This window comes from Vicugna pacos, chromosome 9 (genome assembly GCF_048564905.1).
Source record: "Vicugna pacos chromosome 9, VicPac4, whole genome shotgun sequence".
In the NCBI taxonomy this organism is placed as follows: Eukaryota; Metazoa; Chordata; class Mammalia; order Artiodactyla; family Camelidae; genus Vicugna; species Vicugna pacos.
In genome coordinates, this window is record NC_132995.1 from 12,727,215 (window position 1) to 12,749,908 (window position 22,694).

Sequence of the window (22,694 nt, forward strand, 5' to 3'; positions counted from 1 at the left end):
CTGGTGTCCTGACCCTTGGTCCTATGACCCACACCCAAACCCATAGCCCCTTTGTCTCTGACCTCAGCTTCCCACACCAGCCCTCCACTGCTCCAGCCCTCACCATGACATCCCCAGCCCCCTACTCTATTCCCCAGGTGGGGCCCTGGCCACCCATACTCACGTCTTGGGGAGTTTTGTCTTCTTAAGGTTGTCTTCTGCCTTTTCGTCTGCCATGCCCACATGGCAGCCCAGCGCCAGCAGAGTCCTGGGGTGGGGAGCAGAGTCAGGGGGATGGGGTCCCCTCACATGGCCTCCCTGTCCCCAGCTTCCTGTCCTCTAGCCCAGCTCCTCTCCTCCCCCAGCCCCTGTTGGCTCCATCTCTGGGTCTCCAGATCTCTCCACATCTCTTGCTCTGGTTTTGGGGGCATCTTGGTCCCCATCTCTCTCTTTCTGGGTGTCTGTCCCTCTGACTCCTGTCTCTCCTTGTCTCTCTGTCTCTGTAACCCTTTGACTGCGTTCATCCTTTTCTTTCTTTGTCTCTTTGTCTCTCTCTCACTCTTTGAGCATCTTTCTTTATGCCTTTGTCTCCCTTTCTTGACCTCTGTCAGTTTTTGCCTCACAACCCCGCCTCCATCTCTTTTTTCTCTGTCTCTCTCAGTCTCTGTCTTGCTCTCCTGTCTCTCCTTGCCCTCCTGCCCAGGCCCCTGCTCCCCGGCACCCCCCTCACTTGAGTGTCTCCCCCGACATCTGGAGGTTGTAATTCCTCTCAGGCTCCGGCAGGCTGTGGAAGTCCACGAGACACGGGTGCAGTCTCTTATTGTCATCCCGAACCTGGAGAAACCCCAGAGTCAGCTCCTCGGTTCCCCTTCCCTCCCCCAACACTCCCAGGCCGTAACCCCTGACCTCCCACCCCAAGTTCTGCCACCCCTTCCCCCCCCCACCAGCCCCTCTTCCCTAGTGAGCCATTCTCACTCCCCCACAGCGAGTCTAGCCTCACTCCCTCGTGCTGCGGGCAGCCTCCTCACCGGGCCGTAGGTCCAGCCCTGCTCGATGCGAGTCAGTGCCCAGAGTTCATGGATGTTCTCTGCCAGCTTCTCCCGAATACGTTCCAGATGGGGAGGCAGGACAATCTGAAGGCAGGGGACGTTGGTGAGGTCCCTGAGTTCCCTCCAGCCTGTGCCATGATCCCTCTTCCTGAGAACATGTATGAGCCCTGGACAGTCCCCCAACAAACTCTTTTGACCCTTCCTGCCATTCGAGCCCTGCTCCCTATCACCTCGTCTGGCCTCCAGGGTTGACGCCCAGCTGAGTAAGCACTTAACATTTTCAGAATTAAGGAATTATCTGGGAATGAGTCTGTCTCCCCACTGTGGACTAGGAGCTCCATGAAGGTAGGCCTGGCCTGCCTCCGTCTCCACCATTTCCCCACCCTGCCCAGCCCAGAGGAGATGCTTGGCAAATATTTGTTGAATGACTGTCTTTCCTTCTCTGTCCAATGAGAATCGGAATGATATTAGCTTATAATGCTTACCTCGTAAGGGTTTAGCGAAATCATTTACTTAAACTGCTAAACATTACATACATTTAACCCTTGAACAACATGGGTTTGAACTGTGTGATGTTTTTCAATAAATATAGTACCTGTATTTTCATATTACTAACCTTTAAATTAACAGAATGTAGGGGAAAGTTGGTGTTCGACTAGAGATCACAGTGTGTGAAGTCAAAAGAACTAGGGTTTGAGTCCTGATTCCATGCAAACCATTTCAGCTTCCTGCCCTTGGTGTGTAATTTACCAATTCCTTTGTTTTTGAGATGGAGGTCGCGGTAGCTGGATTTTCAACAGTGCCAGGGTCGGTGCCCCTAACCCTCCACATTGTCCAAGGGTCAACTGTAGTTCATATAAATGCCTGGCACATTGTTGGTGCTTCACAGGCAGAGATCATGATGGTTGGACCAGGCAGGACGTGGGAGGGGAAGGGAGTGGGAGGGATGTCTGGGAGGCCAAGCAGACACCTGATGAGGCTGACAGGTGTGGGGAGGGAAAGGGTGACAACCAGGAGGAGGCTGCAGCTCTGGCCTGGCTGCAAGGGGGATGGCAAGTTCACTCCTGCAATATTACTACTGCCAATAATAACAGTAAGTCTATCGCGTATTTACTATTTCCTCAGGACCATGCTAAGCATGTCACATATATTAATTCGTCTAACCTTCACAATGATGCTAGAGGTAGGTTCTATCATTACTCCCTTTTCCTCACAGGTGAGGGAACTGAGGCACACAGAAGGGAGGCCACAAGCTCACAGTAACATGCTGACGAGTCTCTTAAGCACAACTTATGTCCCCTCCTACAGGGACATGCTTGGAAGGAAGGGAGGAAGCTCAGGTTGGGATAAGAGGAGTGGAAGAGGCCTGGAATAGACAAGATGCCCAATGAATGGTGGTGGATAAGATCACAGGCTTTGGAATCAGACTGCCTGGGTTCGTATCAGCTGTGTGACTTGCACAGGCTGCTTAATCTCTCTGGGCCTCACTTTCTTCAACTGTATATTGGGGGCAGCAATAGTCCTTTCTTTAGGGGGCTATAGTAAAGACTTCCTGAAACTAGGATTCTGCCTCAAGAAATTCCTTTGCCTCCACTCTGCCTCAGTTTCCCCACCTGTTAACAAACCCCCAGCTTCCAGCTCAGCTCCCCACCTCCCTGACTCCTAAGGGAGTCTGCCTCACTAGGAAACCCTTGCAGGGCAGGTAGTACCTGGACAGTGTCCACGGGGCAGGGCACAAAGTCGATATGCGACAGGCAGCGGCTGGGGCCCACCAGGTGGGGTCCCCGGGGCCCCTCCCGCCGATACTCCTTGATGGGTTCCAGGTGGAGTCGCTCTCGTGGGAGAACAGCCTCATGGCAAGGGGCATAGCCAGGTGGAGGGAGGAATTTGAATTCGCCATGGCGGCCACCAAGGAGGAACCGCACCCTGGATAGGAGAGTGGAGTCACTACTGGGGGCAATTTATAGAGGAGAGGCTGTGCTCAGTAGGGGTACAGAGCAACTCTGGGATCAGTGGAAGGTTCTGGGGAGATCTGAGGTCACTGAGCAGTCATAGGGTCATGAAAGTAATTTAAGAGTCAGGAAAGTCTAAGGTCAAAGAGAATGTCTGATGCCAATGAGAATCATTGGAAAACCAAAAAAGGAAAGTGGGGTCAGGTCACTGGGGGAGTTAATCTAAGGTTATGGGAAGGTCATTTGGAGGAGGCACTGGGTCAAGAGAGCATTTGGAGATACCAGAAGGTTTGGGGGAGACCAAGAAGAAGGTCATTTAAGAAGTCACTGAGAGTCTGGAGTAACTTCAGGATAACCATAGTCACCGCTGAATGGTGAGGAAGTCATTCTCAGAGCTCAGGGTCATTGGGAAAAGACTGGGCTATTGAGAGGTCTTTGAAATAACTGTGGTCATTGAGGGGTCACTGGGAGATTGTGGAGCTATTAGAATATCATTGAGAGATGCTGGGGTCACTGAGAAGTTATCAAGCACACAGAGTCATTGGGAAAGTCCAAGATCATTGGAGGGTCACTGGGAGGCTTTGTGGTCATTAGAAGATCGCTGTTAGAGCCTGGAGTCATTTGGAGGTCATTGGAAAGGCACAGAGTCATTAGGACAGTCAGAGGTCATTTGAGAGGTCATTGGGAGAATCTGGTAATATTAAAAGGTCACTGTGAAATTTGGAGGACACTTAGAGATCACTGGAAGGCCATGGGGTTGGGGAGAAGCTGGAGTCACTGGGAGGGCACTGAGAGTGTCTGGGATCATGTAGAGGTCACCAGGACCTTCATGTAGAGATCTGGCCAGTCAGTTCTGAGGGTAGGCTGCTTGGTCTTGACCCCATAGAAGGCCGTGGAGTGCTTGCAGAAGCTGTCTCAGGACAGTCCCAGGTCTGGGAACTGGCAAGGGGGCAGGGGCACGTCCTTACTTGACACCAGCCGAGAAGCTGACAACAGGGAAGAAGAGCCCATCAAGGTTGAAGGCTTCGAAGACACCCTGCACAGGACAACCATTGATGCGGAAGGAGATGGATGGCACGCTGAGGTCCAGGCAGCAGCTGACCACGTCCTCAGGGGCCAGGAGGTGCTGCCCTGGGGAAGTCACCAGGCGTGGTACATGTCCTGAGCCAGGGTCACCAGGGAGAAGTCAGAGGACCAATGAAACCAATAGTCTCAAGAAACAAGGGGCAGATATTAGAGGATCCTATGGGGTCTGGATTCTAGAAACCCTAAGGTCAAATGTTCCTTAGAGATTAGGGGCAGGGGTCAAGTTTCCCCTGAGGTTAGGCTCTTGAGAACTGTGGGATAAGAGAATAAAGTTATCCCAAGTTAGGATTCTGGAAGCTTTGGGATCAGAAGTCAAAGATCGGAGGTCATAATAATCTGAGCAGTTTTCTGAGATCTCTGGGGTAGGGATCAGACATCCTCTGGGGTCAGAGTTCTGGAGGCTAGGAGGAAATAGTTTAGGGCCAAGATTCTGGAAGCTCTAGGGTTAGGGTGCCTGCAAATGAGTGACAAGGGGTCAAAGTTAGCCTGTTTTGGAAGTCAGAATCCCAAGAGCCCCAAAGTGTGTGGTGAGAGCCTTAGAAACTTGGGTCAATTGTCAGGGTTGAGGGTCCCCTAGAAGGGTCCAGGTACCTGTCCAGAGATGCAGCCCATCAAAGCCGTAGGAATAGAGGTCATCGCCGACCCCGTTGCCGCCCCAGCCCTCGCCGCCCCCAGGGTAGGGGCTGTAGCCCTCAGTAAGGGCCCAGCCCACCCGCAGGTGGGTGGCCTGAGCTGTCAGGAATGGAGCCACCTCGTCCACCATCACTTCAAAGTACCATTTGTTGTACTGCGTGGAGCCCTCTGCTCGGCCCACAAAGATGTTGGGGCGGATGCTGCAGGAGAGACAGAACAGGAGAGGAGGATGAAGGAGAAATGGAGAGGAGAGCCAGGCTGGTGGGGATAGAGGGGAGAGGGAGAAAGACAAAGAGAGGCATACACAGGAAAAACAGAAAGGCAGAGACATGGAGACAGAGGGTAAGAGACAGAAAGACACAGAGAGAAAGCAGAGGCAGAGACACACAGAGAGACATCAAAGGACAGAGAAGAGAGAGATGGGAGAGAGACCAGGAAAAGGAAATGGAGGAGAAATAGACACAGACAAAAAGACAAAGACAAAAAAAGCAAACACAGAAAGAAAGAAAGAGAGAGAGAGAGAGAGAGAGAGAGAAAAGAAAGAAAAGAAAGAAAGAAAGAAAGAAAGAAAGAAAGAAAGAAAGAAAGAAAGAAAGAAAGAAAGAAAGGAAGGAAGGAAGGAAGGAAGGAAGGAAGAGAGGAAGAAAGAGAGGAAGGGAGGAAGGGAGGAAGCAAGCAAGCAAGAAAGAAAGAAGGAAAGAAAGAAAGAAAGAAAAGAAAAGAAAAAAGAAAGAAAAGAAAAGAGAGAGAGAAAGAGAAAGAGAGAAGAAAGACAGAAAGACAGACAGACAGACAGAAAGAAAGAAAGAAAGAAAGGAAGGGAGGGAGGGAGGAAGGAAAGAAGGAATGAAGGAAAAGAGACAGAGGCAGAAATGGAACAAGAGAGAGGACAAGAGGCGTGAGGAGCCAGGGGTGAGCTGGGGCAAGAGTGGTCAGCTGTGGGGACCAGTGTTAAGACCTGGGGTGGAAGATGGGCAGAGGCCCATCCACCTGGGTATGGAATCTGAGTCAGGGAGAGGGGTTGAGAGGTTCTGATTTCTGGGGTCAGGGGTTAGGCGACAGACCTGGTGACATAGTTGATGAGGTTTGTCTGCAGCAGAAGCTCGCGGCCAGGGAGCAAGTTCTCAGTAATGAGATCTTGGTTGGAGCGCACGGCCACGCCGTTGCACACACACAGGGAGCACAGCACATCCAGCACCTGCAGGTCAAGGTCAGAGGTCAGGGTGTTAGGGCATCAGGGGAGGGGGGTCTAGGGTGGAAGGCCCAGAGTGGAAAACCAGAAGGATGATGTGCCAGGATGGGAAATGGAGATTTTGACTGAGACGAGGTGGTGAAAGTGTGGGCTCAGAGATCACAGAGAGGTCAGGGTCAAAGAGAAAGGTCAGGCGAGAGGCTGGGGGCCATATGAGTTGGGAAAAGGCATCAGCATTGGAAGAAGGGAGAGACTGGAGTAAAAGGTGAGAGGTCAGAGGGAAGAGTGAAAGAGTCAGTCAGTGAGCGAGAACAGGGATCAAGATGAGGTTTTAGATCAGTGAGGGTTGCAAACTTGTGTCTTCAGGAGCCAGTCGGATAATGGAAATACATGAGATGGTTAGAAATAATTCAAGGGGAACCAGTAAGACCTGTGGCAAACTGGAGGGTGTGTGTGCAGCCCACCTAAAGTCTACAAAATTAGAAATTAAAAAAAACTTCAGAGATCTAATGGAGCACCTTCTGTAGCCCCGAATCCATTTAAGAACCATGAGTCTGAGACCTTTGTGTTGAGATGAAAGTGTGTGGCAGAGGAGTCCAGGTAAGAAATAAGACGGGGATGGGGCAGGGGGACAATCTGAGGGCCATGGGGAAAGGTCAGTGTTCAGAATTCAGGGGAAGAGAGGTCAGGGATGAGGGGCCAACCTTGTGGTTCCTCCCATGCTTGTCCAGGAGGGAGATGATAGACTTGATGTGGTTCTCTTGGATGATGTTCAGGACCTCAGGACTCTCAATCAGGACACAGTACAGCACCTCCAGGATCCCTGCATAGGGATCAGAGTGAGAGGTGAGGTGGCTGCAGCCCTCCTCTCCCCTCAAACCTCCATCCCCTCCGCCTGGGTTCTCCTACCAGAGGAGGCTTCCAGCCGATCCAGCTTGCTGACCAGCCAATCCAAGTTGTTGGAGAAGAGGGCACAGTTGGCACGATTTCCACGGATCAGAGAGGCTGAGGGCGGAAAGAGGGGTCAGATCCAACAGAACTGGGAATGTGGGGTGCTCTGAGAGGTCAAGACTGGGGCCTCTTACCCAGGATTTCATAGAGCAGGTTCACAATCTCTTTCCAGGACTCGGCTGCCTCCTCTCCTGCAAATTCCGCAAAGTGGGCGGCAGTGGTGTAGACATTTAGGCGGTCAATGCAATTCAGGATCAGGGAGAGCATCCCCTGGGGTACGAAAAACAGGGGGGTCATCACAGGAATCCCTTGCCCCTCCCTTCTTTGCTTTCCCTGGATTTGTTAATTCATATTCCTTCAACAGCTATTGACTGTGTTTTTCCCAGATCTACGCCAGCGCGGTCAGCTCCACGTTCCCCCTTCACTCCCAATCTCCCGCCTCTCCTCGAAGCCCCGCCCATCAACCCAGCCCGGATTCTCTTCAAGGCCCCGCCCTCTCGTGTGTCCCCGCCGACCCACCGCCCCTCCCTGTTCACACTGGCCGGGTCCTTCCTTCCTCGCGCCCCTCCACCTGCCCCGCCCACTCTCAGACCACTACTACCCCTGGTCCCGCAGGTCCCGCCTCTCCCACAGGCCCCGCCCCCCGCACCCACAGACCCCGCCCTCCCGGGCCCGGGCTTCACCTCCTCCTGGAAGAGGCTCTGGCGGTTGCGCAGGCTGCGCAGCTTGCTCTGCTTCTCCTCGTGCTGCAGCTCCTCGGAGGGCGGCTCGAAGTAGCCGATGAGGTCCTGCAGGCTCAGGATGACCCCCTCGAGGGGCAGCGTTGTGCCTGCCGGCGACCCGGAGCCCCGCGGTTTCCCGCTGAAGCTGTCCAGGCCCCTGCGGGGACCGCGCACTTGTCAGCAGGGGATCTGGAGCTCTATCTACCGGTGAGTTTCTCGCGAGTACCACCCCCACCCGGTCCCCGCAGGACTCCCACAGAAACCCCTGTTTAACAGAGCGGGAGACTGAGGCGCAGAGAGAGAAGGGCATGGCCTGAGGCCACACAGTGGCCAAGGGCAGAGCTGGGACTGGGACACGCGCCTGTGTCAGGACAGGGGGACAAGCAAGCAGAGGTCAGGGCTATGGAGGTCCAGGGTGGAGGGTCTGGGTGTGCGTGGGGGGGTGAAATTAGATGTGATCAGAGATGTGAAGTCAAAGGCATGGTTGTTGGGGTCAGAATAGGGGTAAAGTGTAGAGAGGTCAGGAGTTTGTGTATGTTAGACAGAGGGGTGGATGTCAGAGGTGGAGATGAAAAGGTCAGGTGCATGAACACCAGGGGCATGGGGGTCAAGGTGTGGCACCCAGGGCAGAGCGGGCAGGTGGCTTACTTGATGAACTGGTTGTACAGGCCTGCAGTGCTATAGATCATGCGGGCAGCCTGGGACTCCTCCTGCTGGCAGCGAGTCAGTGACAGCGCATCGTCCATGTGGCCTTCCTGGTGCAGCATGGCCTGGGAGCGGTGGGACAGAGAAGTCAGGAGGAGGTCCAGCCACACAGGGCCATGCTCCCCAGACCTCCACCCAGACTCTAGCTCCCAAGTTGCCCCCAACCTCCACTGAATTTTTCTGCCAGCTCCTCTCCTCCTATCCTTCCTCAACTGTGCCTGTGACTTTCATTCTCAGTCTCTCTCTATCCCTTCCCCTCTCTGTCTCTCTGGCTCTGTCCTCTGTTTCTGTCTATCCATCTTTGTCTCTCTCGTGTCTATCCCACACTTTATCTCTCCCTCTCTGTCTCTATCTTCATCTCTCTCTCTGCCTCTGCCTCTTTCTTTCTCTTTCTCTGTTCCTCTTTGATTCTCTTTGTTTCTCCCTCTCTGTCTATCTAGTCTGGCTCCAGGCCAGACTCTCTCTACCTGTATCTACTACTGACTTAATATCCCCCACCAGAAAGCTCTAAGGGCTCCCCAAACTTAACATGTCCCAAACAGAACGCCTGAACACATTTCTGGGAAGTGAGACCATCACGGCTGCTGGCTTTCCCCTGAGCTGACCTCCCCAGGACCCCGGCCAGTCCAGCAGCTGTAAATACCATCTGCCCGCTGACCACTCCCACACTTCTCTCTGGCCCAGGCACGTGTCTACAGCCTCTGCTCACATATCCAACTACAGGCACCCTTTTTTGCAAACAAGTGCCTCCCTAGCCTTTCTACTTATTCACTCAGTGAGTCTGTTGAGTGGCTCTGTTCTAGGCATTGAGGGTAAAGCTTCAGAGCCTGTCCTCCTGAGCTGACACTTGACTATCCTTGACTGGGTTAATGACACCTTCTTTCCAGTGGCTCAGGGCAAAAAAGGCAAAAACCATGGCCTCATCCTCAGCCCCTCACCCTCTCACCCCGTAATCCAATCTGTCAGAAAATTCTGTTGGCTGCACCCTCAAAACACAACCAGACCCTGTCACCTGTCACCTGTCCCCACCCTGGTGCTGTCCACTGTCATCTCCTACCTGTATCAGTGCAGCGATCTCCTCCCTGGTCTCCCTCATCCACCTCTGCCCTGCTCCCCATAGTCTCTTCCCACAAGCAGCTCAGGAGCCCTGTGAACCTGAAACAGGTCACCCCCACCCCGGCCTGCCCAAAACACTCTTGTGGCTCCATCCCACACAGGGTAAAAGCCAGGACCCTCCCCACAGCCCCCAATACCCTACATGATCTGTTCCCGTCACCTCTTTTCATCTCTCACCACTCACCCCACGCTCACTCTACTCGAGCCAAACTAGATCTCCTTTCTGCTATTGCAACAAACCAAACTCATCCCAACCTCAGGGCCTTTGCACATGCCATTCCCTCTGTCAAAAGTCACTTTCCCACTCTCCAGTTGTAAAACTATGTACTTCACAAGAGATAGTTTAGTTGCTGTGTCTGAACACAGGGAAGGCAGGAAACAGGTCTGTATAGCTGCCCTATTTTTCCACACATACATCTGGAACAACTGGGGTCTGCAGTCATTGGTTGGTTGTTATTCTCAGTCTGTTACTATCTATCTGTTTCTCTCCATCTCTGTCTTTCTTATTTCTGCCTCCCTGTCTCTATCTTTCTCTAGTTTTCTGTCTCCATGTCTCTGTCCAGATTCCCCTCCCTCTTCATACACATATGTGTATCCATACACCACTAGAATACGTATATAGTCTTTCTTTCTTCCTGTCTCTCTGTCTCAGTTTCCCTCTCAGTCTTTGTCTTTCTCTCAGTCCATCCTCAAACTCCTGAAGGCTCCAGCATGACCACCCACCATCCCCTTCCTGTACCCCACCCCTTCGGGCTGCTGGGCACCCACCTTCTTCTTGAGCACACCGAGCCGCAGGGCCTTGTGGTCCGGGGCAGCATAAGTGAGCCACAGGCCTGAGGCCACGTGCTGCACGAAGCACAGTGACTCCCCATACTTGATTTCAGGGGGGCCCATGCCCTCCACATCCCGCTTGGGGGCCGTATCCAGCTTCTCCTGCAGAGGCGGGGAACAGGGGTCAGCCTCCTCTGCCTGTGCATTTAATGGGGGTGCTCCCCCAAGAAAGACTGCAGAGTGAGGGCTGGGGTGGGATTTGGGGCTCCAGGTGAGGGATGGGTCTCCTGACCCCACTCACCTTAGAGATGCGGAAGCAGAAGGAGGTGGCCTTGGTGTGGGCCTTGCTGGCATCAACCACCACTAGGCCCTGGTCCTCAACAAGTGCCAGGTACCTCCCGGTGGTGACATGCCGGATGCGAAGTGGCTGGCCCCAGCGCAGGTGGCTCCCACTCCAGCTGCAGAGGGTAAGGACAAGGGAGGTCAGAGCCCCCCAGTTCTCCCACAGATAGAGAGATAGGACACCGTAGTCTCGGTCAAAACCTCCTCAAGCCCTCAAATATTTTTTAGGGTCCCCGGTCCTCCTTCAGGAACCCTAGTCTTCTCTCAGGCCCTCACTGCTTCCTCAGGGTCCCCCAGCTGTTTTCAGTGTCCCCAGTTTTCCCAGGCCCGTCATTTTCTCCCCTCAGCTCCCCACAGTTTTACTCGGAACCCTGATCTCTCCCTCAGGAACCCCCACCACCCGCAAGACCTCCTTCTCCAGGACTCTAGGACCCCAAGGACCTTCATTGCTCTCTTAGGCGCCCCAGATCTTCCCTCCAAACACTCCATCTCTTCCTCAGTTCTTTTCTCAAGACCCTCTTCTCTTCCCAGGTGCCCCTAGGAGCCCCTAGCCCCTGCCCCAGCCTCCTTCCCTGCCCCTGACCCCCACCTGATTCTCAGCGGCTCCAGTCTCCAGAGGGAGCGGGCGTGGGTGCACACAGATCCCCCCTCATAGTAGACAAGCCTGGGTACATGGAAGAGAGTGAGGTCAGGGGTTCAGGCTCCCGCTGCCCAGAATCTTATCCCTAATCCCAACCATAGCATTCCAGGACCACCTCCCTGTCCAACCTTTGCCAACCCCACCCCCACCCCAAGACCCCAGGCCCTCTTGTTCTCAGCCCAGACCTGCGCTGGTCATCACTGTCAGCGGGGGAAATGGTCAAACATTCATCCATGTGTCCATGAAAGAGGCGGAGGACATGGCCCCCGGTCACGTAGCCTGGACAGGAGTGAGGGAAGGTGGTCACAGTGGGGCTGGAGCCCTAGAGAGGCCTGGGAGCCAGAGAAGAGTCTGGAGGCCCTGTTTGTCCCCTAAGGGAGGTGGGAGGCTGGGGTTGGGACTCTGCAGTAGGAGATCTGAGTTTCAGGGTACAAAGTGATAATCTGGGGTTTGGGCTCATTTTTTGAGGCCTGAAGTGGGGGCATGAGATTTGGTATCTGAGTTAGGGATCTAAGTTTGGGGGTCTGGGTGTGCAGGGTTGAGGTTGGGAGGTTGGTGGATCTGGGGTTTAAAGGTCTGAGTTTGGATTTCTGAGGTTGGGGTCAGAGGATGTCATCAGAGATATGGGTCTAATGTTCCCTGACACTGGGGTCTGAGCTCTAGGGCTTGGTTTGGGGCCTGGGTTTAGGGGTATAATAGGTGGGTCTAAAGTCAAAGTCTGAATGGTGAGTGTTATTTTGGAGGTCTAAGGCTGATGACTGAGGTTTGGAAGTCTTAGCTTTGGGGTCTGAGTGTGGGGAGATACGAACTTTGTAGTTAGAAGCTGGTGGGTGTGAGTTTCAGGGTGTGATATTAAGGCCTGAGTTTCCAGGTCTGTGGTCTGAGCCTCAGCTTGGGTATAGCTTAGGGCTTTGAGGTTTGAGATGTGAGACTTGGTCCAAGTGTTGAGGCCATGCTTTAGGGACTTAACATGGGAGTCTGAATCAGGAGATGATTTTAGAGATTTGAGGTTAAAGTTGGAGGTCTGAGGTTGGTTGGCTGAAGTTTGAGGTCTGAATTAGGGGTCTTATTTGGGGGATCTGAGTTTGAATTTGGGGGGGGTTGAGGGGCTGAGGTTGGGTTCTGAGATGATAAACCGCAAACTAGACGTTCTAAGCTATGGATCTGAGTTTAGGGGTCTGACCTCCATGACTTGAGTTTGGCATGTGAACTTTGGGATCTGAATTTGGAGTCTGATATTGAGTTTTGGGTTTGGAGACCTGAGCTCTGGGGTTCTGGATTTGGGGTTAGTTAGAGATCTAAGTGTGAGGGTCATAATTGGGAGATCTAGGTTTGGGATCTGAGGGGTGACGTTGGAAGTCTGTTTTGGGGGCCTCAGTTTACGGGCCAGAGGTCTGGGGTCCTCACCCTCTTCACAGCCAGAGCAGATGGGGTTCATGTTCCACAGTGTCTGCATGAAGGAAGCGTCAACCTGGAGCTCCCCACTGGCCGTCGACAGGTGCTGGGGGCAACCAGGATGTGGCAGTCAGAGATGATGGAGGGTGAGCAATAGTTTCAGAGTCAGAGTCAGAAACCAAGAGTGGAAGCCAGGAAACCAACAGATGGGAGACAGAAAATTTGGGGTCACAGATCAGGAAACTGAGATCAAGTCGGGAAATGGGGCATCAGAAACCAGAAATTGGATGGAAACTGGAAACTGGGAGTCAGAACGTTGGGGCCAGAGACCAGACAAACCAATGAGGAAATGGGGTGCTCTCAGCCCCCCCGGGGCAGTAGGACCTGTGGTGGGGGTGGGGCTGCTCACCAGGTAGCGCTCAGAGGAGACACTGACGAGGATGAGGTCATCCCCAACTCGAACCTTCTCTCCTTCTGACCTCTGCTTGGAGGCAGGGTGTGTCGTCCACCAACAGGCCTCTCCTATGGGTGGGGCAGGGCGGGGCGGGGGCTGTCTGGATGGTGGCTACCCAGAATGCTCTTCAAGGCATCCCCAGCCACTGAGCCTCTGCCCTCTGCCCCACAGTCTCTTATTACTGCCACCAACTCTGCCTTGCAGTCCCCCGTTCCTGCCCTCAGACTCTGCTTAGGATTCCCTCCTGCTTGCCCAAGTCTCTCTGGCCAGAATGTGTCCATACACACCCTAGACCATCAGCACCAAAGTCCTCCATCTCTGCCCCTAGAACATTCCCATGCCCACCCACAGGGTTCTACAGACCTTCTGGGCCCCAGCGTCCTGCCTTCAGTGTCCCCATTGCACCCCCTCCCTCCAGCCCCTGTACCTGTTGCATCCTCCTGCAGTCCCACGTCGAAAGCCAGCTTGTCAGTCATGGAGCGGGAGGTGGTGAGGCAGCTCAGGTACTAGGGTGGTAGCAGGGAGTCAGCCTCCTGGCAGGCATCGCCCTCCCTGCCTCCCGCCCCTGCCCGTGCCCCCTTGTTGATTCACTCACCATGCCGCTGTGCGCATGCCGGAGCAGGATGGCATGGCCATACAGGAGAGTCCTGTGTCCCCCGCCCTGGGACGACTGTGTGGGGAGAGAGGGCACAGAGTGAGAACAGACCCTTCCGAAACATCTGGCCTATCCCAGGTGGGGATACGCGCCCCATAAAATATCATGCTCAGGCCTGGATACAAAGAAGCATCAGCTCAGACCCATAGCAGATTCTCTGCCTCCGCTTCCTTGGCCACAGAAGCAGAGTCTCTGTCTCTGAGAAGCCCATGGATGGGATGTTTATATTCCCCAAAGCCCACTCCATCCTCCCTGCTTCCTTCAACTGGTTCACCAGGCCCCAAACTCACTCAGGGAGCTGAACCCCTCTTCTAGGGATTCAGATATCTGGGGACACTCAGGGAAGCCCCTGCATCTCTTGTCCCATGACCTCGGAACTCACCTGCCATAGCACAGCTGTGCACTGGGACAGTCCTACCAGTTGTTCAACATTGGAACATCACCCATAGGGACCTACCCTGGCCTGCCACCCACCCTGGGCACAAGGAGACTCTGCCTGTCTTGGAGGTGGGTACACCCAGGCACTGGATGGTATCGTGCCTCCCATCCTGGCTCTCACATGCCCATGCTCTGAGGGGGCCATGTGATGGGGCCATGTGATCACATGGCGGACCCACTCCTGGACCAGAGGGGACCACACTTGGGATGGAGGGAGGTGATGAGGGGAGAGGTCCCATGCAGAGAACAGCTGGGATCAGGGCTGAGGGAAAGGGCAGAAAAGAGGAGAAAGGAACAGGTGGAGGAACGGGGGCTCAGAAGCCCCCATCCCCTTCCTTCCTGCCTGGCCTGTTCTGGGCTCCACAGATCCTGACAACTGGGGTGGGGAAGACCCCCCAGCCCCTGTGTGCAGGATGTGCGCCCAGGAGGCGGGCCTGGGGTCAGGAGAGTTGGGAAGGACAGATGACACCCAAGGCCAGACCTACCCACTTATCCAAATTGAGGGCCTGTGGGGGGCAGGGCAGAGAGAGGAAGAAGAACAGATGGTAAATGACCCCTAGGTCCTCCCACCCGTCCCAGCCACCCATCCCACCTGGGTGGGAGCCTCACCTCCACGCCGGCCTCCACAGTGTTGGCTAGCATCTCTTGCAGTGCTCGGACGGACAGCGACTGCTCCAGGACGAAGCAACAGATGGCCAGATCGGGGGGCACATTCTGGGGATAGGGAGATGTGAGTGGGGGGCCTAAAGGCCCCTGAGTGCTGGTGTGCCTCTGCCCCTAGTCTAAATGTCTATACCCCTTAGAGACCCAGACCCGAACCCAACCCTCCAAGAAGCCCTGCCCTCCGCAGCCCCTTTCAGACACTCTGGATCCGCACCAACATCCCAGAAAACCCCTCTTCTACAGCTCTTCCCTCACACACCTGGACCCTGCCCGAACCTCACAGAAGTTTCCACACCCCACCTACTCTCACTGAAAGCCTCAGACCCGGGCTGCACCACCTCAGACACACTGCCCACTAGAGCCTCCTCCTTGCCCTCCCAGCAGATACCCCCAAATCTCTCCAATCCCACAGGAAGCCCCTCCTCCTGCCACCACCAGCAGCCAGTCCAGCTCCTGCCTTCTCCCTCAGACACCTGTGAGGACTGCCTCAGAGTCACCTTACACCTCCAGCCTCAGTCTCCCACCCTAGTCACCTCAGGCACTTAGACACCCTCCCCCTTAGACCCAAGTCTCTGACCCCCTCATATTCCGGCTTCCTCCCCCATCAAACTCCACGTCTCCTCCCTCCCTCAGCCACCACCCCTCCCCTCAGCTCACTCACCCTCCGTCTCCAACTCCCTCCCCTTCCATCCCCTGCTAGCATCTCCCTGACCCTCTAGGACCTTTTGCCTTGAATCTGAGACCCTCTGCCCCCTCAGACACCTGCCTCTCCCTCCCCAGACCTCCAACTCCACCCTCTCAGACCCCTACCCCTTTACCTTTTAACACCCTCCCATCTTCTTCTCTCCATCAGCACCCCTTCAGGTCCCCTCTTCTTTGAACTCAAGACCCTCAATGCCTTTGGACCCCTCCCTCTTCCCCCAGGACCCCAGCTCTCCCTTCTCAGACCTCCAGCCCTCTCTCCCCCTTAGCTCCCCTCCTCATTCATTCTCTCCCTGTCAGCAGCACCCCCCCCCAAGACTCCCAGATCCCTATTCTTTGGGCTCTGGCTTCTCTGCCCCTTCAGACCCCCTCTTCCCTCCAACCTGCACAGACCTGGGCGTTGCTAGTGGGCTCCAGGAAGCAGAGGCGGTTGCCGAAGCCCTCGGCGGCCAGGCAGAGCTTCAGCTGCTCCTTGAGCACTGTGGCGTTGCACTGCAGGACCACCTCGTCGTCCTGGGGGCGGGCAGAGGGGCGGGCTGGCTGGCGGCACCCGCATCCCGCCCTCCCCCCTGCAGACCCTGCACAGTCGGTCGTGCTCCCCCTCCTTTTTCCTCATGAAAAAGATGAGACAAAGGATACCCACCCTCACCATTTATCAAGGAGGGGCCTGTGCAGAGCGCTCTACATGCTTCTAACATCCCCACAAGATCAGAGCCAGTGTCATCCCTGTGTTAAAATGGGGGAAACCGAGGCTCAAAGAGGGGACATGGCTTGTCCAAGGCCACACGGCTGGTAAAAGGATCAGCTGGGATTTTAATCCCAGTCCAACTGGCCCCAGAGGCCTCCCAGGTAGGAGTCCACAGGTGGGGAACTGGAAGATGGAAAATACGAGGGCATCAAGTTACAGGGCTTTTACACTCAGCCTTCTCTCCATTCTCATGTGCTGTTTTAACAGTGGCTCTGATTTAAAGAGTGCTTTCTCTTCTTCAAATTAATTTATTTATTTTGGGGTTTTGTTTTGCTTGGGGGGCATAATTAGGTTTATTTATTTACTTATTTATTTTGATGGAGGTACTGGGGATTGAACCCAGGACCTCATGCATGCTAAGCACACACTCTCCCACTGAGCTCTACCTTCCCCTCTAAGGAGTGCTGTTTAATGACACCTGGATGCGATGGACTAGGTCCTGCATGGGGTGGGAAACACAATAAAGAATTGAGACAAGTGGTGACAGGTGATTATGAACTGTGAATTGGATAATGGTGTCATAGCCAAACAAAATCCCCTGATTTTGATGACCGTGCTGTGGTTTTGTGAAAGACAGCCCTTGTTTTTTAGGAAACAGACACTGACGTATTTACGGATTAAGTCCACAATTAACTCTCAAACAGTTTAGGGAAAAAAATGAAGAGAGAGGGAGGGATTCACATTTGGGGAAAACGACTAAAGGCCATGTGGGAGTTCTTTAAACTCACCTTGCAACTTTTCTCTGAGTTTGAAGTAAACTGAAGAATATAAACTAAAATTTTAAGTAAAATTAAAGTTTTCTGAGGTGCAGAGCATTCTACAAGCTACTAACATCCCCATGAGATCAGAGCCAGTGATCAGTAGTAGAGCGCGTGCTTAGTATGCATGAGGTCCTGGAATCAATCCCCAGTACCTCCATTTAAAAAAACAAACACGTTTTTAATGTGCTGGGCCCCATTTCAAGAACTAAACATGTATTAACTCATTTAATCCTCACAACAACTTTCTGAGGTAAATCCTATTATGCGAACCTGTGGAAACAGGGTCCCAGAGAGGTAAAGTGACTTGCCTGAGGTCACACAGCTGGCATACAGAGGAGATGGGACTTGATCCGAACATTGTGGCTCTCTATGCCACACTCTTAGAACACGGAACCATCTCTAGATATGCTGCTGGAGTAACCCATAGTATATGTATAACTAATATAAATGTACTGGGGGCATGCTCCACGTTTGTACTCATAGAGGTTTCAGTCAAAACTGTTGGAGACTCCAGCTTTTAACCACTAAGGCAGTGATTATTCCATTTTATAGCCAAGGAAATAGGTTCAAGGAGGTTGGGCGTCCTGCCTGAACTCACACAGCCTCCAGCCCTTCCAGCAAATCCTGTCACACAGGCAGCCCTCATTCTTTCTGTCCAGACTGGGAGGAGGGAGAGAGATCCCACTTGTGGGCAGGAGACCCCAGAATTGCTGTCTTATAACCGCCAACCCCGACATCCTGGCATATGCTGTGTATTCATTGGGACCATATAGCTTGCATTTATGAAGCACTTACTGTTTGCTATGCCTCATGCTCAGAGCTGTGCATTCATCTGATAGACACTGACTGAGCATCTGCTACACGCCAGACACTGATCTAGGTATGGGATACAGAGCAGCGAATAAAGCAGACAAAATCCCTATCCTCACGGAGCTGACATCCTGGTGTGGGAGGAGACTCAATGAATAGGTGAATAGATTTATAATTTTAATGTCAGTGATGGGTGTTATGGAAAAAATAACCCAGGGTGATGTAAGAGGGTAGCTTTTGGGGTAGAGATGACATCAGTGAGGTGGGTAAAATGACAGCCTCTCCAAGGGACATTTGAGCTGAGCCTTGTTTGAATAACGAGAAGGAATCGGACCTGATCATTTCTGGAGGAAGAACGTTCCAGGAAGAGGAGGCAGCCTGTGCAAAGGCCTGGAGCCGAGGGCATTTGAGAACAGTGAGGGAGACAGCATGGTGGTGCCATCATCAGGAGTGGGAGAAGATGAGCTCAAGAGATATTTGCATAAACCTCTTGAATCCTTATGGTGCATATTTTTGTCCCCATTTTCCAGACTGGGAAGTTAAGGCTCAGAAAGAAAAATAAAAATCACTTCCCAAAGTTAGGAAGCAGACAAATGGCAAAAACCAAAATATAAATCAGAGCCAGGGAGACTAATCCCTACACCAATTATTCTCTAACTTTCTCCCGCATCAGAATGAAGCAGGGGTGCCTGGTTAAAAATGCAGCTTCCTTGCTGCCTTGGTCTCCCCCTCAACACCAAGGGCCTGATTCAGTAGATGCAGGGCCAGCAGGGAATCTGGACCATTTATCAGTCCCCAAGAGGTTCTGACATGGGCCATGCCTTGAGGAACCCCAGCCTGGGAAGGGCTGGAGGGTCATCACCCATCAAAAGGAAATAAAGTGAATTTGGGGGGCCATGGCTACCATGCTGAAGAAGTGAAAAAAACAGTAGAGCAAGAACAGAAAATAGCAGCATCCCCTTTGTGTTCTAAGAGCTACCTTTTATGAAACTTGTTTTGGTTAAAACTAGATGTGTGTGAATGCACCTAATTCGTCCATAATAGCATGAATTGGAGGCAACCCAAATGTCCATCAGCAGGTGAACTGATAAACAAACTGGCATATTCACACAATAGAATACTACCTAGCAACAAAAAGAAATGAACAACTGATACATGTCACATAGCTGAATGTCAAAAGTATTACACTGAGCAAAAGAAGCAAGACAAATGAGAATATATTTTCTATGAAACACTAGAAATGACTAAAGGATTCTGATGACATAGCTGATGGGCAGGGTGATTACTGCAAAGAGCCAAAGGGAACTTTCTGACATAAAGGAAACGTTTTATGTCTTGATTATGATGGTGGTTACATGGGTATGTACAGTTAGTTAACTCTAACACCTAAAATGTGTACAATTTATTTCATGTCAATTCGAGCTCAATAAAGTTGACTTTTTATAATTTACATATGCGTATGTGATGTCCCAGGTTGCAGTATAAAATACACTTCTTCCTGGTGGGATAAGATCCAAAAAGTTTGAGAAAACCACCACATAACCTCAACAAAGTTCAAGAAAACAGACATAGTCTGGAGCCAAGAGATGTCAAGGCCAGGCCTCTAGAACCCAATACTAGCTGTGTTGGCAAGTCTGAGCCCAGTTTTTCTCTTGTGAAATCAGGAGGGCTGAGCCCCAGGGGCACCACTTCCTGGCCTTGACCTTGGTCAGCCACTCGACCACTCAGGCCTCGGTTTCCCTCAAATCTCCCAGGGAGATAAAGATAGGGCCCTACCTCAGAAGATAGGGCAGCGAAGATATAATTAGATACCTCAGGAGGCTGAGGCCCTGGGCATGGGGCCTGACGTAGAGTGGCTGCTCAGGAGCTGACAGCCGTGGCCATGGTCTTACTAGGGCTGGGGAGGAGGGGAGAGCCCAACCCATGGTGTCTGCTAAGGGGCTGGAGCTGGGGCAAGAGTCTAGGGTGAAGCTAGGCCTCCTCCCATGGCTGAATGTCCAGCTGTCCCTATCCTTCACTACCAGCCCCAGCTGTTCGTTCCTCCCTCCCAGGAAACCAGACCCAGCTCACCATGGTCCTATTCTGGGGCTGGAATGCTGTGTCAGCATTTCCCAGGGCTCAGCAGGGTTGGGAGGGGCTAGTGCAGGGTCAGCAGAGCTGCCCCACAAGGGAGAAGACCCCCTCCCATACTCACACCCCCACACCCTGCAGAACCACTGGGAGGGAAAATTGGGAAGGACTCCGAGATGGGCAGCCCCTCCCCCCATCCTCTCCCTGTCCCCTGCCCAGGCCCCAGAAAAGCAGGCTATTCTGGGAGGGACACCTGTTGTTCCAATTCCCATCCCTGCCCCCAAGCCGAGAATCAGAGATGAGGGAGATACAGAGCTGGAGACGCAGAGCGAAACGCAGAGAGCCTGAAGCCAAAGAACAAAGCCAGAGACAGAGACAGGGAGACAGAGATGGAGAGAGACAAAGACACAGACAACCCAGAGACAGATAGGGAGGGACACTACCCAGAGACCATTAACAGTCATATTTGACCCCTTTTCCCCAAAACCAAGTGGAGGAAGAAAGAGCCCAGAACCAGAAGGACCCCCAGGAAACCCTCAAGGGCTGGGAGTTCAAAGGACTTGGGTCTTCCAGCCCACCTCAACCCCCTTCCCAAGAATTTAAATAGGTCAGAGTCTGGAGCAAGAAGAGAATTAGGGCTGAGGGGGAGGGGGACAGCTAAATTAAGCTCAGGAATTAGAACCACCTTCCCCAAGTGCCTGTTTTCAGTTCCAGAGGGGTGGGAGGGGGGTGCTCCCTTAGCGGTCCCCTTCTCTGGGATAAATCACTATGTCTGAAGAGAGGATAGCAGAAGATCCCCCCCCCCATTCTGTAGCCCCAAATTCTGCTGATTTTCTAAGAGAGACAAGAAGGGAGAAAGAGAGTGGCAGTCACCTAAAGGGAGACAGGAAGAGACCCCGAGTCTCAGAGAAGATCAGCAATCAGGATGGAGACATCGGAGGCGAAGAGACACTCAGAGAGACCCGAGAGATAGCATCCGAGACCCCCTAACACAGAGATACGCACCGTACGCAGAAACTGGACTTCATCCTCGCCCTCTCCTCCGTCACCCATGATGTCGAGGCCCGAGGGGCAGGGGCTGAGGCCGGGGAGTAGGAGGAAGGGACTGCAGGCTGGGCGGGTGGGCTGGGGGCGGGGTGGGGTCGGAGACCTCTGGGGACGCCAGAGGCACCCGCAGGGTAGATGGAACTGCGAAGAGGACTCGGATGCTGGACAGAGCTGGGAGGAAGTCCCCGCCCCCCATCCCCATTGGCCCAGGACGACCAAGGCCACGCCCCTCTGACGGAGCCCCGCCCACACACCGCAAACCTTGGCCAAAGATGCGCGTTGGGGTAGGGGTGAGCTTTGTAGGGGGAGTGTCTAGAAAGTAGCTACCCTCTCTCCCTCTTCACGGTAAGGAAGATGCCATCATTCTCCCATTTCACAGAGAACTGAGGCTCCGAGTGGAAAAGGCCCTGCTTTGATATTATAGAGCAGAGCCGGGATGCACACCAAGTCTCTCGGCTTTAAAAAACACCCCATATAGTAATTTAAAATAAGGACTCTGAGCCAGACTGGATCCGATTCCCTGCATTGCCACTCTTTTGTATAGCTTTGGACAAGTCACTTTGCCTCTCTGTTCCTCAGTTTCCTCAACTGGGAAGGAAGATATTAATAGTACCTGCTGTTAATATCAGACATGGGGCTGCTGCAAGGATTAAATGAGATCATTTATTTACAGCACTTAAAACTGTACCGATACAGGTGCAGCTGCTGTGGAAAACAGTATGGAGGTTTCTCAAAAAAATAAAAATAGAACTACCATATGACCCAGCAATTCCACTCTTGGGTATATATCAAAAAAAAAAAAAAAAGCCCCAAAACACTACTTCAAAAGGATACATGCACCTCAGTGTTCATAGCAGCATTATTTACAATTACCGAGATACTGAAGCAATCTAAGTGTCCATTGACAGATGACTAGATAAAGAAGATGTGGTATTTACATGCAATGGAATACTACTCAGCCATAAGAAGAGCAAAATTTTGCAGCAACATGGGTGGACTTGGAGAGCATTATTCTAAGTGAAACAGTCAGACAGAGAAAGACAGATACTATGTGATATCACTTACAGCATCTAAAAAATACAACAAACTAATGAATATAACAAAAAAGAAGCAGACTCCCAGATATAGAAAACAAACTAGTGGTTACTGGCATGGGGGGTGGCGCGCAATAAAAGGGTGAGGGAGTGGGAAGCACAAACTATTGGGTATAAGATAGACTCAAGGGTATATTGTACAACATGGTAAAGATAGCCAGTATTTTGCAATAACTGTAAATGGAAAGTAACCTTTAAAAATTATATTTTAAAAACTGTATTGATACATAGTAAATGTGATGTAAGTGTTGCTAGCATCATCATCATTGTCATCATTATTATAAAAACTGATGAGGTGGGGACAATAGCTGTAGCAAATGTCTTTTGCACACCTGCCAAATTTCAGGCTCTGAGCTAAGATCTTTTCACTGCAACTCATTTAGTTCTTACAACAATCCTGCTTTTATTAACATTGTTTAGAGGAGGAAATAAAAATGTGTGGTCCTTACTATACTTAGTTTTAAGGACACGACTTGAATAAATAAAGTACAGCTGCCCAGCCCCTCACGATATCTGTAGGTCCCCCACCTGTGGATTCAATCAACCACAGATCAAAAATATTTTTTAAAAATTCCAGAAAGTTCCAAAAAGCAAAAGTTGAATTTGTCACAAGCTGGCAACTATTTCTACAGCATTTTCATTGAGTGTAGAACTATTTATACAGCATTTACTTTGTATTAGGTATTATAAGTAATCTAGAGATGCCTTAGAGTATACGG

General features: G+C 52.3%; 1 protein-coding gene across 1 annotated transcript in view; it reads right to left on the bottom strand.

Moving 5' to 3' along the window:
• Positions 1-20,887, bottom strand: part of RYR1 (ryanodine receptor 1) — a 107,011-nt gene extending 86,124 nt beyond the window's left edge. Inside the window, exons 1-23 of the mRNA XM_072966406.1 lie at positions 20,845-20,887; positions 15,839-16,056; positions 14,690-14,794; positions 13,583-13,657; positions 13,415-13,493; positions 12,943-13,055; positions 12,546-12,639; positions 11,324-11,417; positions 11,088-11,162; positions 10,458-10,614; positions 10,154-10,318; positions 8,213-8,334; positions 7,526-7,721; positions 6,977-7,112; positions 6,801-6,896; positions 6,596-6,714; positions 5,764-5,897; positions 4,658-4,899; positions 3,949-4,141; positions 2,738-2,954; positions 1,008-1,112; positions 710-813; positions 164-247 (exon numbers count right to left, since the gene is read on the bottom strand). Coding sequence (XP_072822507.1) covers positions 164-247; positions 710-813; positions 1,008-1,112; positions 2,738-2,954; positions 3,949-4,141; positions 4,658-4,899; positions 5,764-5,897; positions 6,596-6,714; positions 6,801-6,896; positions 6,977-7,112; positions 7,526-7,721; positions 8,213-8,334; positions 10,154-10,318; positions 10,458-10,614; positions 11,088-11,162; positions 11,324-11,417; positions 12,546-12,639; positions 12,943-13,055; positions 13,415-13,493; positions 13,583-13,657; positions 14,690-14,794; positions 15,839-16,056; positions 20,845-20,887 — 2,966 coding nt within the window. The remainder of the gene's footprint in view (positions 1-163; positions 248-709; positions 814-1,007; positions 1,113-2,737; positions 2,955-3,948; positions 4,142-4,657; positions 4,900-5,763; positions 5,898-6,595; positions 6,715-6,800; positions 6,897-6,976; positions 7,113-7,525; positions 7,722-8,212; positions 8,335-10,153; positions 10,319-10,457; positions 10,615-11,087; positions 11,163-11,323; positions 11,418-12,545; positions 12,640-12,942; positions 13,056-13,414; positions 13,494-13,582; positions 13,658-14,689; positions 14,795-15,838; positions 16,057-20,844) is intronic.
• Between the last annotated feature and the right edge of the window lie 1,807 nt (positions 20,888-22,694).